The sequence below is a fragment of the Trachurus trachurus genome, assembly GCF_905171665.1.
Source record: "Trachurus trachurus genome assembly, chromosome: 23".
Lineage (NCBI taxonomy): Eukaryota > Metazoa > Chordata > Actinopteri > Carangiformes > Carangidae > Trachurus > Trachurus trachurus.
The window spans coordinates 1048202-1064420 of NC_139912.1; the positions used below are offsets into that span (position 1 = coordinate 1048202).

The 16219-nt window shown below is 40.4% G+C and overlaps 1 protein-coding gene across 2 annotated transcripts in view; it reads right to left on the reverse strand.

Moving 5' to 3' along the window:
- The window catches only part of eps8a (EGFR pathway substrate 8a, signaling adaptor), a 48735-nt gene that overhangs the window by 12093 nt on the left and 20423 nt on the right, over positions 1 to 16219 (reverse strand). The window contains exons 3-15 of one of the 2 annotated variants that reach the window (XM_083999511.1): positions 15727 to 15791; positions 14436 to 14503; positions 12765 to 12926; positions 11761 to 11910; positions 10639 to 10721; positions 9544 to 9680; positions 8430 to 8506; positions 7779 to 7905; positions 7059 to 7147; positions 6235 to 6309; positions 5230 to 5378; positions 3277 to 3454; positions 1318 to 1454 (exon numbers count right to left, since the gene is read on the reverse strand). In XM_083999511.1, coding sequence (XP_083855637.1) covers positions 1318 to 1454; positions 3277 to 3454; positions 5230 to 5378; positions 6235 to 6309; positions 7059 to 7147; positions 7779 to 7905; positions 8430 to 8506; positions 9544 to 9680; positions 10639 to 10721; positions 11761 to 11910; positions 12765 to 12926; positions 14436 to 14503; positions 15727 to 15791 — 1497 coding nt within the window. The remainder of the gene's footprint in view (positions 1 to 1317; positions 1455 to 3276; positions 3455 to 5229; positions 5379 to 6234; positions 6310 to 7058; positions 7148 to 7778; positions 7906 to 8429; positions 8507 to 9543; positions 9681 to 10638; positions 10722 to 11760; positions 11911 to 12764; positions 12927 to 14435; positions 14504 to 15726; positions 15792 to 16219) is intronic. The other variant, XM_083999512.1, reaches the window with a different exon arrangement.

Below are 16219 nucleotides of genomic sequence, written 5' to 3' on the forward strand. Positions count from 1 at the left end.
TTATACACGTATATACACATACATATCATATATTATATCATACATAATGGATAAATATACACATCATATGCATCACACAGCTGATTATCACAGTGATCAAATCCACAAAAACTGAATCAAGAGAAGGATTTATCAAAACTAAAAAAAAACTACTGATCAATAATTTAAGAATAAAGTTGAAAAAACAACAAATAATTGATTTTAGATTCAGATTTTTCCTCCATGATGATGAACTGATCAAACACAAACCAAAAAACTAACTTTTCCCACAATAAAACAACACACACACACACACTGATCTGTGATCTGTTGTAACTCTGCGGCCGTGGAGAAGAGTCCCGACACAGGAAGTGGAAAATGAAATTTAAAAAGACGTGAATCAGAAGAAAAACAGAGACAATCAGTTAAAAAGAGAAAAATTAAAGATATTTGAATAAATAAAGAGATTAAAGTTTGACAGAGGAACCAGAGAGTTCAGCAGACTGAAGACAGAGTTTTATAGAAGACGAAGAAAAATGAAGAATGGGAATAAATATCTATTCTCATTATTATTATTATTATTATTATTATTATTATTATTAATATATTATTAATGTGTTGAAATGTGTTAATCCTGGTTCAGCTGCCACTCAGAAGGTTCTTATCAGTATTATTGTTGATATTGTTGATATTATTAATATGACTATCATCATTATTATTATTATTATTAATATAATAACTATCATTAATATCATAATTATTTTCATCAATGAATGTCAGTACACTGCAAAAACTCTAAATCTTACCAAGAATTTTTGTTTCATTTCTAGTCAAAATGTCACTTCTAGTCCAAACTAATCAAATTCTACTTAAAATAAGACTCGTCACATTAAAAGCAGCTTGTTTATAGACACTTTTTACTTCTTTCAAGCAGATTTTGACTTGAAATAAGTAGAAAAATCTGATAGTGGAGCAAGTTTTTCTTTCTTATTACAAGCACAAAAAACTTGCTTTCACTGGCAGATTTTTCTACTTATTTCAATTAAAAATCGGTTTGAAACAAGTGAAAATGATCTAAAAACAAGTTATTTTAATTGGAAAGAGTTTAGTTTTGACTAGAAATGAGACATTTGGACAAGAAATAAGACAAATATTCTTGGAGTGTAATGTAATTTTGCAGTGTAATGTTCAGTTTGAGGGTCTGAACATGAACTATATAAAGATCTGTTTCTGTGTCTCTGTGGTAACTGTGGTAACGAGCGCTGTGATCCAATCAGAACGCGGCGGCGGCGGCGGGACCGGTTCTCCACGGCGACCGGACGTGACCAGGCTGGTTACCGGTCCACGTGGCGGCTGACGGCGTGTTTGAACGCAGCCACGGCCGCGTCCTGATCCAGGATCTGCATCCGCTTGTAGGAGGAGTTGGAGAGGGAGGCGTACCCGTCTGCAGGAGGAAACCGCTGCACCGCCGCCGGCTGCACGCACACAGGGGACAGCAATCAGTTAATCAATCAACCAATCAATGATCAATAATCTACACTGCAAAAACTCAAAATATTTCCAAGAATATTTGTCTTATTTCTTGTCAAAATGTCTCATTTCTAGTCAAAACTAATCTCTTTCCACTTAAAATGAGACTCAAAACTTAAAAATGAACTTGTTTTTAGATCATTTTCACTTGAAATAAGTAGAAAAATCTGCCAGTTAAAGCAAGTTTTTTGCGTTTGTAATAAGAAAGAAAAACTTGCTCCACTATCAGATTTTTCTACTTATTTCAAGTGAAAATCTGTTTGAAAGAAGTAAAAAGTGTCTAAAAACAAGCTGCTTTTAATGTGATGAGTCTTATTTTAAGTAGAATGAGATTTGTTTTGACTAGAAATAAGACAAATATTCTTGGTAAGATATTGAGTTTTTGCAGTGTATAGTCAACTAGAGCACTGTAAAAGAGAGTAACGACACCACCATAGACTCCCGTGGTAAGGGTTTTGCGCCCCGAGTGGCAGCACTGCAAAAACTCAAAATCTTTCCAAGAATATTTGTCTTATTTCTTGTCAAAATGTCTCATTTCTAGTCAAAACTAATCTCTTTCCACTTAAAATAAGACTCATCACATAAAAATGAACTTGTTTTTAGATCATTTTCACTTGTTTCAAACTAATTTTCACTTGAAATAAGTAGAAAAATCTGCCAGTGAAAGCAAGTTTTTTGTGCTTGTAATAAGAAAATAAAACTTGCTCCACTATCAGATTTGAAAATCTGCTTGAAAGAAGTAAAAAGTGTCTAAAAACAAGCTGCTTTTAAATGTGATGAGTCTTATTTTAAGTGGAATTAGATTTGTTTTGACTAGAAATAAGACAAATATTCTTGGTAAGAGTTTGAGTTTTTGCAGTGAGGATATATGGGTGTTGCAAAAGCGCCCAGAAAACCCATTCACTCCAATGTATGTGTGTTGCCCACTTGCTTGTAAATTGATGAAAACGGCCGTGTTTTTGTTTTTAGGTGTCTTGGTCATATCAAATTATACTTATAATTTGTTTATTACAAAATGTAGATTGAAACGTTAATGTAGAAAACTGTTTTTTTTTTTTACTCGCCTATGTGTTAAAGGGATAGTATAATTTTTTTTTAAGTGGGGTTGTATGATCTCCAAATAGCCCCTAAGTACTTTAATTGCAGTAATTTTTTCCAGCCCTTCAAAGTGCAGGAAAAACACAGTTTTTATTTGGACCTAACCAACTGCTGATCGGCGGGCGCTAACCCTGGGCGGAGGGATACGTGAGTTGGTTAGGTCCAAATAAAAACTGTGTTTTTCCTGCACTTTGAAGGGCTGGAAAAAATTATATTATAGTGAACAATGGAACTGTGTATTTGTTTTCAGGTAAAACCTCTTTTAGGCCGTGAAAATAGGCCGTTTCTTTGGGTCTGTTCACAACACTGTATGTTGTAAATCTCTGGGCAGGGCTATTATGGGCTGGCGTTGCTAACGGGAGGAGTGCAGAGAGTCTTCTACTGCAATTAAAGTACTTAGGGGCTATTTGGAGATCATACAACCCCACTTTAAAAAAATACTACTATCCCTTTAATGTTTATCTGTAAAGGATCCACAATGATGCTATTAACGTGGGTGATCTATAAATGTCCTTAAATTATTGAAAATACCACACTGCTCATTCACCAACAATGCAGAGATGTCAGTTCTTGGGCGCTTTTGTAAAACCCATATTCCTCCACCAGGAGGCGCTGCCATTGGACCAATGCTGTCCTTACTCTCTTCTCCTCCTCTGCTCCTCTCCTCACCTCCAGTCTCATCTGCAGCTCCTCTTGTCTCTGGACCTCGGCGTTGGTCAGACTCTCGGCGAGCTGCGTTAGCTCCGCCCCCCGGCTCAGAGGCCCCGCCCCCAACGCAGGAGGCTCCCACCCGTCACGAAACCTCATCGGACACGCGGGGAAGTAGTGATCCTTGGGCCACTCCAGCCTGGTCGAGTTAGAAAAACAGACACAACTCATGAGATACAGAAATATGACACAGTGTTAAACAGGTGTCTGTGTTCACATGTATCCAGGGTGCGATTTGTGAAAAAAACAGGGGGGGGGATAGTTTGCGGGGTGGGGGGGGGGGGGTTGGCCATATGCACCTGCACCCCCCCAAACCTTAACCCTATAGTAGGTCATTTCAATTTGCGCATCTGTGTTTTTTCCTTTTTATTTTTATTTTTATAACATTTAGGCTACTGTATATGCGCATCGAGAGGGAGTGCGCCAGAGAGAAACAGCGGCTGCTTGCATGCCAACCGGATGTTTAAAGAGAGGAAAAACACAGAACATAGCTACATTATGTCCAAGAGACTTTGTCCTGAGGAAGGATGTGATGGTGGCCCAGGTTTAGTGATGAGGAAACTGTCACTGTCCGCTGCACATCTGTCAGCAGCTGCTCCAAACAGACACGTCACTAACTTTATTTTGAAGGGACAGATTAGATGTTGATTTTATTAACAGTGACTTTGTTGCACCCAAACATTAAGCATATACAGTATATCGGGTGCTGTCTTATCCGGTAGCCTACAAATATTTGCTCAAACCTGGAGACAGACCCGACCCAGTGCAACCGGCATCTCGAGTCGCCTTTTTTTTTCTTTTTTTTTGAGAATTGACAGTAGCCTGAGCTACATATAGAGAGCCTAAGCGGAAGCAGGAAGTAACGGCGCCATGGGACCTCAACTCTGAAAAACTCGCCATTCAAATGAATGAGACTGAAAATTTTATTTCGTGATCCGATTGAATTGCGCCATGAGAAAAAAATATGTCCTCTACCTGTTTAAAACTGCACGTTTCATGAAGAGAAATCAGCCGTTTATCGTAAAACGGCAACAGAAGAATGTATTTTGTGTAAAGACGCTCTACGGACTACAGATCTGTGTCCCACAGAAAATACGTCACCAACTGACACGGGAAAGGGCGGCATTTGGTGTGTGACGTCACCTACGCGACTTGTAGTCTTTCTGCTTACAGATTCTTCTGAATTTTATTCTACAATAGCTTTACAACAAACTGCTGATTTCTCTTCATGAAACGTGATGTTTTAAACAGGTAGAGGACAGATTTTTTTCTCATGGCACAATTCAATCGGATCACGAAATAAAATGTTCAGTCCCGTTCATTTGAATGGAGAGTTTTTCAGAGTTGAGGTCCCATGGCGCCGTTACTTCCTGCTTCCGCTTAGGCTCTCTATGACGGTCTGGGAGACGCTGTGCGCTACTGTGGGGGGATGAGAAGGCTCACGGTTCAAATGATGTAGACTTGATCTAAAGTAGGGACTATTACTCTGTCTGACCAGAGGGGGGGACAACAAGTATCCCCACTGGGGATAATAATAAATGACCAGAAGGGGGGACATCAAAAACGGGGGGGGGGGGGCAAATCTCACCCTGCATGTGTCTGTGTTCACATGTGTCTGTGTTCACAGGTATCTGTGTTCACATGTATCTGTGTTCACATGTATCTGTGTTCACATGTATCTGTGTTCACATGTATCTGTGTTCACATGTATCTGTGTGTTCACATGTGTCTGCGGTAACTGACATGCTGTATAGATGCTGTGTACAGTTATATAAATATCTATTTTTCTTTTATAAAGAAGCATTTTATGGAGCTAATTTATTCCCTCATTCTGGGGAAGACGTACTGGAGTTGTGTTTTGTTTTTACGTCTTCCCCAGAATGAGGGAATGAATCAGCTGATTGGTCGTCTCACCTGCACTTGGTCCACCCGTCTCCCAGGGCGACCCACAGGTGTCTCTCCTCGGCCGTCCCGGCGGCGTGCAGGAAGTCGATGGCGTCCTTGGTGAGCAGAGGAACCACCACGCTGCGTGCCAAGTCCACGCTGCCCGCCGCCTGGATCACCTGATGGAGGGGGCGGAGTCACACACAGATCATCTAATAGGCTACAGCAGTGGCTCCCAACCTGGGGGGCGCCAGAGATCCAGGGGGGGTCGCGAAGCCCTCTTGATTTTAAGGGGTTTAATAATTTTAATGTAATGAAAATGTTAAATAAATGAGTAGGCTAAACATTCAATTCATATGAGACAAAATCAACTAAATTCAAAGGCCACGTTAAACATTTAATTGTGTATTTAAATAGATAAACAAATAAGTTATAGGCCTATTCAATAGATGACTGAATATCAACAGTTTTAAAACATTAAATACGTAATATACAGCAGGGCAATATCAGTCACAGAGAATTTGAAAAACAGCAACGGAACAATGAGAAAAAACCTGTGTAAAATTACAACACATTCTGCAGAACTTGTACTTTTAAAAACAGAATTATGTTTTTAAAAGTACAAGTTCTGAAGAAATATGTTGTAATCATACACAGGTTGTTCCATGCTGTTATTAAATTACTGAAATATAATCAAGTATTTCATGTAAAAGAAGTTATGATGTTCCTTATTTTATTTTATTTTACATCGGAGGGGGGGGGGGGGGGGGTCCCTTAAGAAAAAGGTTGGGAACCACTGGGCTACAGTATATAATATCTCGTACCTTATTTTCATTGTCTCTACTTGTTATTGATTACTCCGTTTTCTATCTCTTCATTTTGTTCATATAACATTAATTATGTTTATGTATGTATATCTCCTTCTTTTTCAATGTTTATTTGTTGCCTTTGAAATCTAAATTGCTTGTAATTATTGAAAGGGGTGGAACTCTTGTACAAGCACATTGGGCATGAACATGAAGAAGAAGAACTGACCATCCTGAGGGGACTGAACAGGAAGTGGACCAGATCCACAGCGCTCGGGTTCTGGATGTGTTCCCTCAACTTCCCCTGGAGACCAGGACCAGGAGAGACCAGGAGAGACCAGACCAGATTAGATTAGATCATATATGAGGAAATTCAACACGTGTGTTAAAAGGGATAGTTCACTCAAAGTTTAAATTTATTAAAAATGATCTCCTCCCCCTCATGTGGACTAAGGGCTGGGAGAAGTTTCAGAGTCCTCCGTGGCTTCTCTGAGTTACAGGGGGTCTCGGCGTAGCAGTGCATGTCCATATGACGGTTGCAAATGGATACCAACTGTCTTCGTAACAAAAAGACACACCAAAAAACATCCAAATACCTCCATGCTGCTCGTATGTAATGTCCCATAGTGTCTCAAGTCTTGTGCGATTTGCACTGACACCGGCAAAGCAGTGAACTGAGACACTGGGAGCTTCCGCTACAAACAAGCTTGAAATATAGACTTATTTAATTTTTTTCGGGACAATTTCGCATGTCGGGGCTTCAATACAAGAGGGACATTACATACGAGCAGCATGGAGGTATTTGGATGTTTTTTGGTGTGTCTTTTTGTTACGAAGACAGTTGGTATCCATTTGCAACCGTCATGGACATGCACTGCTACGCCGAGACCCCCTGTAACTCAGAGAAGCCACGGAGGACTCTGAAACTTCTCCCAGCCCTTAGTCCACATGAGGGGGAGGAGATAATGAGCATGAAATTTCAATTTTGAGTGAACTATCCCTTTATGATGATGAAGATGAAGATGAAGATGAAGATGAGGAAGATGGCCGTACCAGCTGGTTGAAGGCGTGTTTGAACTTCTGCAGACAGTCGACGAACTCGTCCTCAGTGGGAGGTTTGGAGCGCAGAGTGAGGACGCCCTCTGGTGGACGAGGACAACAACACACCGTGAGGTTACACACACACACACACACACACACACACACACACACACACACACACACACACACACACACACACACACACACACACACTAACCCTAACACTAGGAGGCAGCAGAGACTCACAGAGCGTCTGCTGGGACCTGAACGCAGCCTCAGCGTTAGTTTATATTCTGATTATTAAACTGGTTTCTGCAAAAACTCAAAATCTTTCCAAGAATATTTGTCTTCTTTATTGTCAAAATGTCTCAATTCTATTTAAAATTAATCTCTTTCCACTTAAAATAAGACTCATCATCTAAAAATTAACTTGTTTTTAGATCATTTTCACTTCTTTCAAACTAATTTTCACTTGAAATAAGTAGAAAAATCTGCCAGTGAAAGGTCTGAAAGTTTTTTGTGTTTGTAATAAGAAAGAAAAACTTGCTCCACTATCAGATTTTTCTACTTATTTCAAGTGAAAATTTGTTTGAAAGAAGTAAAAAGTGTCTAAAAACAAGCTGCTTTTAATGTGATGAGTCTTATTTTAAGTAGAATGAGATTAGTTTTGACTATAAATAGGTAGAAGACATTAGAGTTTTTGCAGTGCAGCATCAGGGTCCCTGTTCTCACCTCCCGGTCCTCTCTTCTTGCCCTTCTTGGCCTTCTTCCTCCTCCCCAGCTCGGTGAAGGCCTCGGCAGCTTTCTGCAGTTTGGTGACGAAGGCCTCGACGTCGTCCAGAAGGTGGTTCAGGATTTGCTGCCGGGACAGAAACAACAAAACTCAATGTTTCAATGTTTCAATGTTTCAATGTTTCAATGCTTCAATGTTTCAATGCTTCAATGCTTCAATGTTTCAATGCTTCAATGCTTCAATGCTTCAATGTTTCAATGCTTCAATGCTTCAATGTTTCAATGCTTCAATGTTTCAATGCTTCAATGCTTCAATGTTTCAATGCTTCAATGTTTCAATGTTTCAATGCTTCAATGCTTCAATGTTTCAATGCTTCAATGTTTCAATGTTTCAATGCTTCAATGTTTCAATGCTTCAATGTTTCAATGTTTCACCTTCAGCTGCGTCGGTCGTTAATGATTAAACATGAAGCAACAGAGTGTGTGTGTGTGTGTGTGTGTGTGTGTGTGTGTGTCTGTGTCTGTGTGTGTGTCTGTGTGTGTGTGTGTGTGTGTGTGTGTGTGTGTGTGTGTGTGTGTGTGTGTGTGTGTGTGTGTGTGTGTGTGTGTGTCCGTGACCTCGGCAGCTGTTCTCAGATCAGATCCACTCACCACGTCTCTGTCCACTCGGGCCGCCGTCATCTCCACGGCAACGTCCTCGTCCTCCGAGAGACGCCGCTGCTTCTCGTCTGAGACAACAAACACACAAATATACACACACATATATACACGAATACACACAAATACACACACATATACACAATACAGGTTAGATTTAGTTTTTGTTTCTACACTTCTTTTTTTTTTTTTTTCATATAATATTGAAAAATCTGTTTCTAAACTCACCGAAGTCGTAGAAAAACTGTTAATAAGATGAATCAAATTAAAGATCTGACCTCAACCAGTGCTTTTTACCACTTGAAAAGTGAGTAAAGGGCCATTGCAACACATAATTTGGAGTTTTTTCTTAGCCAAAAATTGACCCCAGTACCTAATGCTGCAGAGAGAATCACGTTATGTCACTCACCAGAGTCACATTTTACAGATCTGACCTTCACCAGCGCTTTTTACCACTTTGAAAGTGGTAAAATATATGAATAAATATTCATATTTATGTGAATTTTATAATAGTTAAACTGATGTAACTCTATAATTTCACAGACCAAACAAAATCATTTCAGCTTTTAGTTTGTTAGAATGTGAAGTTATTTATCACTCTGAGTTTTAGCTTAGTTTTAGTTTTAGTTTAGTTTAGTTTAGTTTAGTTTAGTTTAGTTTAGTTTAGTTTAGTTTAGTTTAGTTTAGTTTAGTTTAGTTTAGTTTAGTTTAGTTTAGTTCAGTTCAGTTCAGTTCAGTTCAGTTCAGTTCAGTTCAGTTCAGTTCAGTTCAGTTCAGTTCAGTTCAGTTTCCGTTCAGTTTCCGTTTCGTTTCGTTTCGTTTCGTTTCGTTTCGTTTCGTTTCGTTTCGTTTCGTTTCGTTTCGTTTCGTTTCGTTTCGTTTCGTTTAGTTTAGTTTAGTTTAGTTTAAGTTTTAGTTTTAGTTTAGTTTAGTGTAGTTTAGTTTTAGTTTAGTTTTAGTTTTAGTTTAGTTTAGTTTAGTTTAGTTTTAGTTTAGTTTAGTTTAGTTTAAGTTTAGTTTTAGTTTAGTTTTAGTTTAGTTTAGTTTAAGTTTAGTTTTAGTTTAGTTTTAGTTTTGTAAGCTCCTCCCATGTGGTGACATCACTCACAGTCTTGCTGCTCATTGGTCCAGGCCGACCAGGCGGCGGCGCGGCTCTTCACGTCCACCTGACTGGAGGTGAGTGGGGGCTCGGGGGCGGGGGCCGGGGGGGGCGGGGGGATGAGGCCGTCGCTCTTCAGGATCATCCTGCAGACAGGAAGTGGAACAGGAAGTGGAACAGGTGTAACGGCCAATCAGCCAATCAGCTTGCAGCAGCAGCAGAGCGGTGTTTAAAGGACAATTCCAGGCGAATTCAACTCAGGCTGTATGTTCCTAACATTTTAGGTCTAACAGAAGGAATCTGAAGATGTTCAGTTTAATGTCTCCTGTTTTGCGGTAGTTATGGTCTGTCCCCGCGTCGCCACGGCAGCGATGAATGGGAGCGGATTGAAGTTCTGCTGCTTAGGCTGTTTCCATCCCTCAAAGCCACAGACAGCGTCAGGTGGCGACTCAAACATGCACCCAGAAGTTTATTTACTTCAAGCAAGCCGACATGTTTGTAAAACTAGAACTAATTCAAAGTCTGGCGGAGTCGAGACCCAAGTTGAAGCTCGGTGTGTTCAGGTGCAGTGGGAAGCTCCCGTTTGTGTCATAAACACAGGAAGATCAACTCTTTACTTGCTTCAAGTGTACATTTTTTTCCACAGACAGCGTCAGATGGAGACTCAAACATGCGCCGATAAGTTTTTTTTACTTGAAGCAAGTCCAGAGTTGATATTCCTGTGTTTATGACACCAACGGGAGCTTCCCACTGCACCTGAACACACCGAGCGTCAACTTGGGTCTCGACTCCGCCAGACTTTGAATTAGATCTAGTTTTACAAACATGTCAAAAAACATGAAAAAAATTGCGGCTTTGAGGGCTGTAAACAGCCTACACAGCAGAACTTACATCCACTCCCATTCATTGCTGCCGTGGTGATGCGGGGACAGACACAACTACCGCAAAACAGGAGCAATTAAACTGAAAATCTTCAGATTCCTTCTTTTAGACCTAAAATGATAGGAAAATACACCCCCGAGTTGAATTCGCCTGGAATTGTTCTTTAACAGCCAATCAGCTTGCAGCAGCAGCAGAACTTTGCTTAACGACGGTGAGTCTCACTTCAGAGTCTCGGGTCTCTTCTTCACTTTTCCTCCTTTGGCATCGGTCATGGCACTGTCGATGTCGGCGTGGATCAGGTTGGCCTGCGGGACAAAAGACACCACGGTTACCACGGTTACCACTCTCAAGTTAAGCTTTACTTTAGTTTACTTTAGTTTATTGTCACTACTGTGTCAATTACAAGTAATTACAGTGAAATTCTTATGAACCTTTGAGTCCAGTCATTTTAAGCCAAATAAAAGGGCTCAACGTTGAACAAACTGCAACAGAATCAAACTCAACTGGTTTTGTTTCCTCAACATGTCCTGAGTGAGGGAGAAAGAAGCCCAGAAGAATCCCATTAGGGGAAAGTTTAGAAAAACACCCAAATATAGCCCATTTATACGCATATTCATTATTTTTCTCATGTGAATAGGGTAAAATTTTTAACCTTTAGATATCTCCATGAAAATTACTGAGTTGATTACTGACATTAAGACAAACAAAAAATGTATCACAAGTTTTTTAAAATTCTTTGTTAACATGCGCAAATCTGCATACATTTGCATAAATTTGCATACATTTCACAATTTTGACGGCACATCAAACTCATCAAATACACAATCCAAATCAAAATAAGACTCATCACATTAAAAGCAGCTTGTTTTTAGACACTTTTTACTTCTTTCAAGCAGATTTTCACTTGAAATAAGTAGAAAAATCTGATAGTGGAGCAAGTTTTTCTTTCTTATTACAAGCACAAAAAACTTGCTTCACTGGCAGATTTTTCTACTTATTTCAAGTGAAAATTAGTTTGAAACAAGTGAAAATGATCTAAAAACAAGTTAATTTTTAGGTGATGAGTCTTATTTTAAGTGGAAAAAGTTTAGTTTTGACTAGAAATGAGACATTTTGACAAGAAATAAGACAAATGTTCTTGGAAAGATTGTGAGTTTTTGCAGTGTAGGGATTATGGTGATGGGCCAGTTTGACTAAATGTTGAACTATCCCTTTCAGTTCTTCTTTCCTTCTGATTGTAACTGTGTAATGTGACTACTGTGTTTGTCTGATCTAAATAGAGAGCTGTGTGTGTGTGTGTGTGTGTGTGTGTGTGTGTGTGTGTGTGTGTGTGTGTAGCGCTACCTTGATGTGGTCACACTGGAACAGGTGCAGGTCTGGTTTGCTCTGCCCCGACTCCTTACAGACCAGGGCCAAGATGGAGTCGTAGCTGCAGGCGTTCATCACGGCCTGGCAGTGCTGCAGCGACGACACGGGGAAGTTCTCCAGCTCGTTCTGCAGGAGGAGGAGGAGGAGAGGGAGTTACCGCGACATGTTACTCCAGTAAGAGTAAAAAAGTACTTGCTTTTAAAGGGATAGTTCAACATTTAGTCAAATTGTCCCATTGCCATAATCCCTATAGTCATAGCAGTAGGTTCGTTACCTTTAATTGTCGGTGCAAGCTATTTTTAGAACGGCGGAGCAGAGCCGTGAGCTGCTCAGAGCTACGCTACGGAGGCTCATTATGGGATTTCTTGGTTTCCCTCATCAAACTCATCAAATACACAATCCAACAACTCCACAACGCTCTGGTGGACAAGTTGTGAGCTGCACATTCACCACGCTATGAGATAATAACACAACGTTACCACACAGAGTTGTTTTAGAGGGAAATACAGAGACTGTTGATGAAAAACTGTCCCTGAAGGCAACGTGACATCAGTGGTTTTACATGAATTTCCCTCTAAAACAACTCTGTGTGGTAACGTTGTGTTATTATCTCATAGCGTGGTGAATGTGCAGCTCACAACTTGTCCACCAGAGCGTTGTGGAGTTGTTGGATTGTGTATTTGATGAGTTTGATGAGGGAAACCAAGAAATCCCATAATGAGCCTCCGTAGCGTAGCTCTGAGCAGCTCACGGCTCTGCTCCGCCGTTCTAAAAACAGCTTGCACCGACAATTAAAGGTAACGAACCTACTGCTATGACTATAGGGGTTATGGTGATGGGCCAATTTGACTAAATGTTGAACTATCCCTTTAAATGTACTTAAAGTAAAGTGTGTGTGTGTGTGTGTGTGTGTGTGTGTGTGTGTGTGTGTGTGTGTGTGTGTGTGTGTGTGTGTGTGTGTGTGTGTGTGTGTGTGTGACCTTGGTCTCCTGGTCGATGAGGCTGATGCTCCTCTCCTCCACCTGCAGCAGCATCTCCTGGGTCCAGACCTTCCCCTTGGCGTCCAGCAGCCGCAGCCGCCGCACGCCGTCGTCCACGGTGATGAGGCCGTCCTTACGGTCCAACACGAAGGTGCTCAGGTGCTGCACGGGTGGAGACAGGAGGAGACAGGTGGAGACAGGAGGAGACAGGTGGAGACGGGTGGAGACAGGTGGAGACAGGAGGAGACGGGTGGAGACAGGGGAGGATAGTTAGACCAGTACACCGCAAAAACTCTACATCTTACCAAGAATATTTGTCTAATTTCTAGTCAAAACTAATCTCATTCTACTTAAAATAAGACTCATCACATTAAAAGCAGCTTGTTTTTAGACACTTTTTACTTCTTTCAAGCAGATTTTCACTGGAAATAAGTAGAAAAATCTGATAGTGGAGCAAGTTTTTCTTTCTTATTACAAACACAAAAAACTTACTTTCACTGTCAGATTTTTCTACTTATTTCAAGTGAAAATGATCTAAAAACAAGTTCATTTTTAGGTGATGAGTCTTATTTTAAGTGGAAAGAGATTAGTTTTGACTAGAAATGAGACATTTTGACAAGAAATAAGACAAATATTCTTGGAAAGATTTTGAGTTTTTGCAGTGCAGCAGCTGATTTGATGACTTTATTAAAGGAGCAGTGCCGTTTTTTACAACCTGGACCTGGTTTCTGTCCTAAAACCCGGTGGTTTCCTCAGCGGTAGAACTCCTTCAGACTGTATTTATTTAGATCCATGCAGAGCTGCGTGTGTCCAAACAGTGGGAGTGATACGTAGCCTCTAAATAACTCATTATCTGCTGTGAAACTGGTTCATGTCACCAACATGTTGTTATGATTAACTAGAGTCCAGAGTTTCCTGTTATCGTCGTCATCCGGGGTCTGTAGATCGACCTACTGACCTCTGACCTGGATGATGTCATCATCTCTGAGGCTCGTTCACTCCGCCTCTTTGTGTTGATCATTTATATAACTATAATAAACAGTGTTGTTCTGTAGATAATTGTTAATAAAGCAATAAAACAAAAGGCTCCTTCACTCTGCTGCTGGTTTTGTGCAACACGGATGAATATTTGTCAGATTTTGAGGTTGTGGACGAGGACGAGGAATCCACCGGGTTTTATTCCAGAAACCAGGTCCAGGTTGTAAAAAAAACGACACTGCTCCTTTAATAATTTTCTATTTTTTATGTTATGAATTTCTGTATTATCTTCTTACTTTGAAGACCAGCGCTGTTGTTGTGGTTTTTTTTTACATAGGGGAGGTATTTTTATCAGCCTGTTTTGGCTTCTACCTTCTACCTGCTGCACAATGTTTCATTTGACTATTTTCATTGTTTATGCAGGTTATATAATGTGCAAATAAAAAACAAGCTAAAAAAACCAACCAATAAGCGTCTTCCTGTGTCTCGACCAATCAGAGCTCAGTTGGACTTGTTACCAGGTAAAAAAGAAAAAAAGCATCTCAGGGAGCTCTGTGATTGGTCCTTATAAAATTAGATTAAAAAAAAAAGATGACTTTAAAACGGTCCAATGAGATTCCTCCTCTCATGGATCGGAGCCGATGGCTTATGAATATTAATGAGGCGGTGATGACATCACAGCGGCGACCTCACCTCCACGTGATACTGAGACGTGTCCGTCAGACTGTTGATGCTCGTCTTGGTGAAGTGTTTCCTCTGCTCTGATGGAGACAACACACACACACACACACTGTTAACTCTTCATCATCATCACAACCACACACACACACACACACACAGACATGCAACACACACACACACACAGAGGAAACAACCGAGTCGTTTGTTTCAGAGAGAAAAACTCAACTGGGTCTGAGTTTGGTCATGATGTCAGATGTGTAATTACATGACAAAGGAGAGCAAACAAACACACAACTGTAAACACACACACACACACACACACACACACACACACACACACACACACACACACACACACACACACACACACACACACACACACACACACACACACACACACACACACACACACACGGCTCACTGTGACTTTTCTTTTTCTGTTTGGACGACGAACGCAGGAAAAAAATCTCATCTGATCCTGAAACAGAGTCACTGATCAATAAAACACCTGTCTGGTAACTGTCAATCAATCAATCAATCAATCAATCAATCAATCAATCAATCAATCAATCAATCAATCAATCAATCAATCAATCAATCAATCAATCAATCAATCAAACCCTTTCTCCACATTAAAATAAAGTTAATCTCATCGAAGTCGTAGAAAAACTGTTAATAAGATGAATCACATTAAAGATCTGACCTTAACCAGTGCTTTTTACTGCTTGATAAGTGAGTAAAGGGTCATTGCAACACATAATTTGGAGTTTTTTTCTTTTCCAAAAATGGACCCCAGCCCCTAATGTTACAGAGACACAGGTTTTCTACCTCAAAATGACTTTATGTCGATCACCAGAGTCACATTTTAAAGATCTGACCTTAACCAGTGTTTTTTTTACCACTCGAAAAGTGAGTAAAGGGCCATTGCAACACATATATTAGAGTTTTAAGGTCAAATCTTCTATATAACTCTGTCATTTTGAGGCAGAAAACATGTTTCACTGTAACAAGAGGAGCTGGAATCAGTTTGTCAGGTGTAAAACAGGTGTAAATGGCCCTTTACTCATTTTCCAAGTGGTAAAAAGAACTGGTTAAGGTCAGATCTGTAACTCTGGTGAGGGATATGACGTCATTTTGAGGCAGAAATCCGTTCTCTCTGCGCCAAATGTCTTCATTACAAACACAAACCAGATATAAACCATGTTAATTACTGTCTGTTTAACAACGATACTGGACACACCAGACATAGAGACATAAAGTGTGTGTGTTTAATGTGTGTGTGTGTGTGATCAGCTGGACTCACCGTACAGAGCTTTGGCACTGGACTTGGCTTTAGCTGTTGGAGGCTCAGGAGACTCATCATGGCCGCTGACAGAGAGACAGAGAGTTATTATTCCATTTCTGTAACGATTTGGCAATATTGTACTGACAGTCCTGCCAATAAAGCTTGTTCAATTGACATTGAAATTGAAATTGAGAGAGAGAGAGAAGCCGAGACCGAGTGACAGCAGGAGGCGTCGTCATGGAAACCACACGCTCACACGTTCACACCTCTCTGTGCAACGACGGCGATGATGTGAGTGAGTGACGAGTGACGAGTGTGTGAGCGACCGACGGCTGCAGCAGCTGTCAATCAATCAATCAATCAGTCTGGCTTCATAGACTCACTAACACACTGAACCGGTTTGTTCCAGTTTGTTCCTCAGAAACTATTTAATTTATTTATTTTCTGTCGTTTTCCTCCAGCAGCTCCGACTGGAACTCAGAGTCTGAATCCTCGGTGGGGGTGAAGGAGT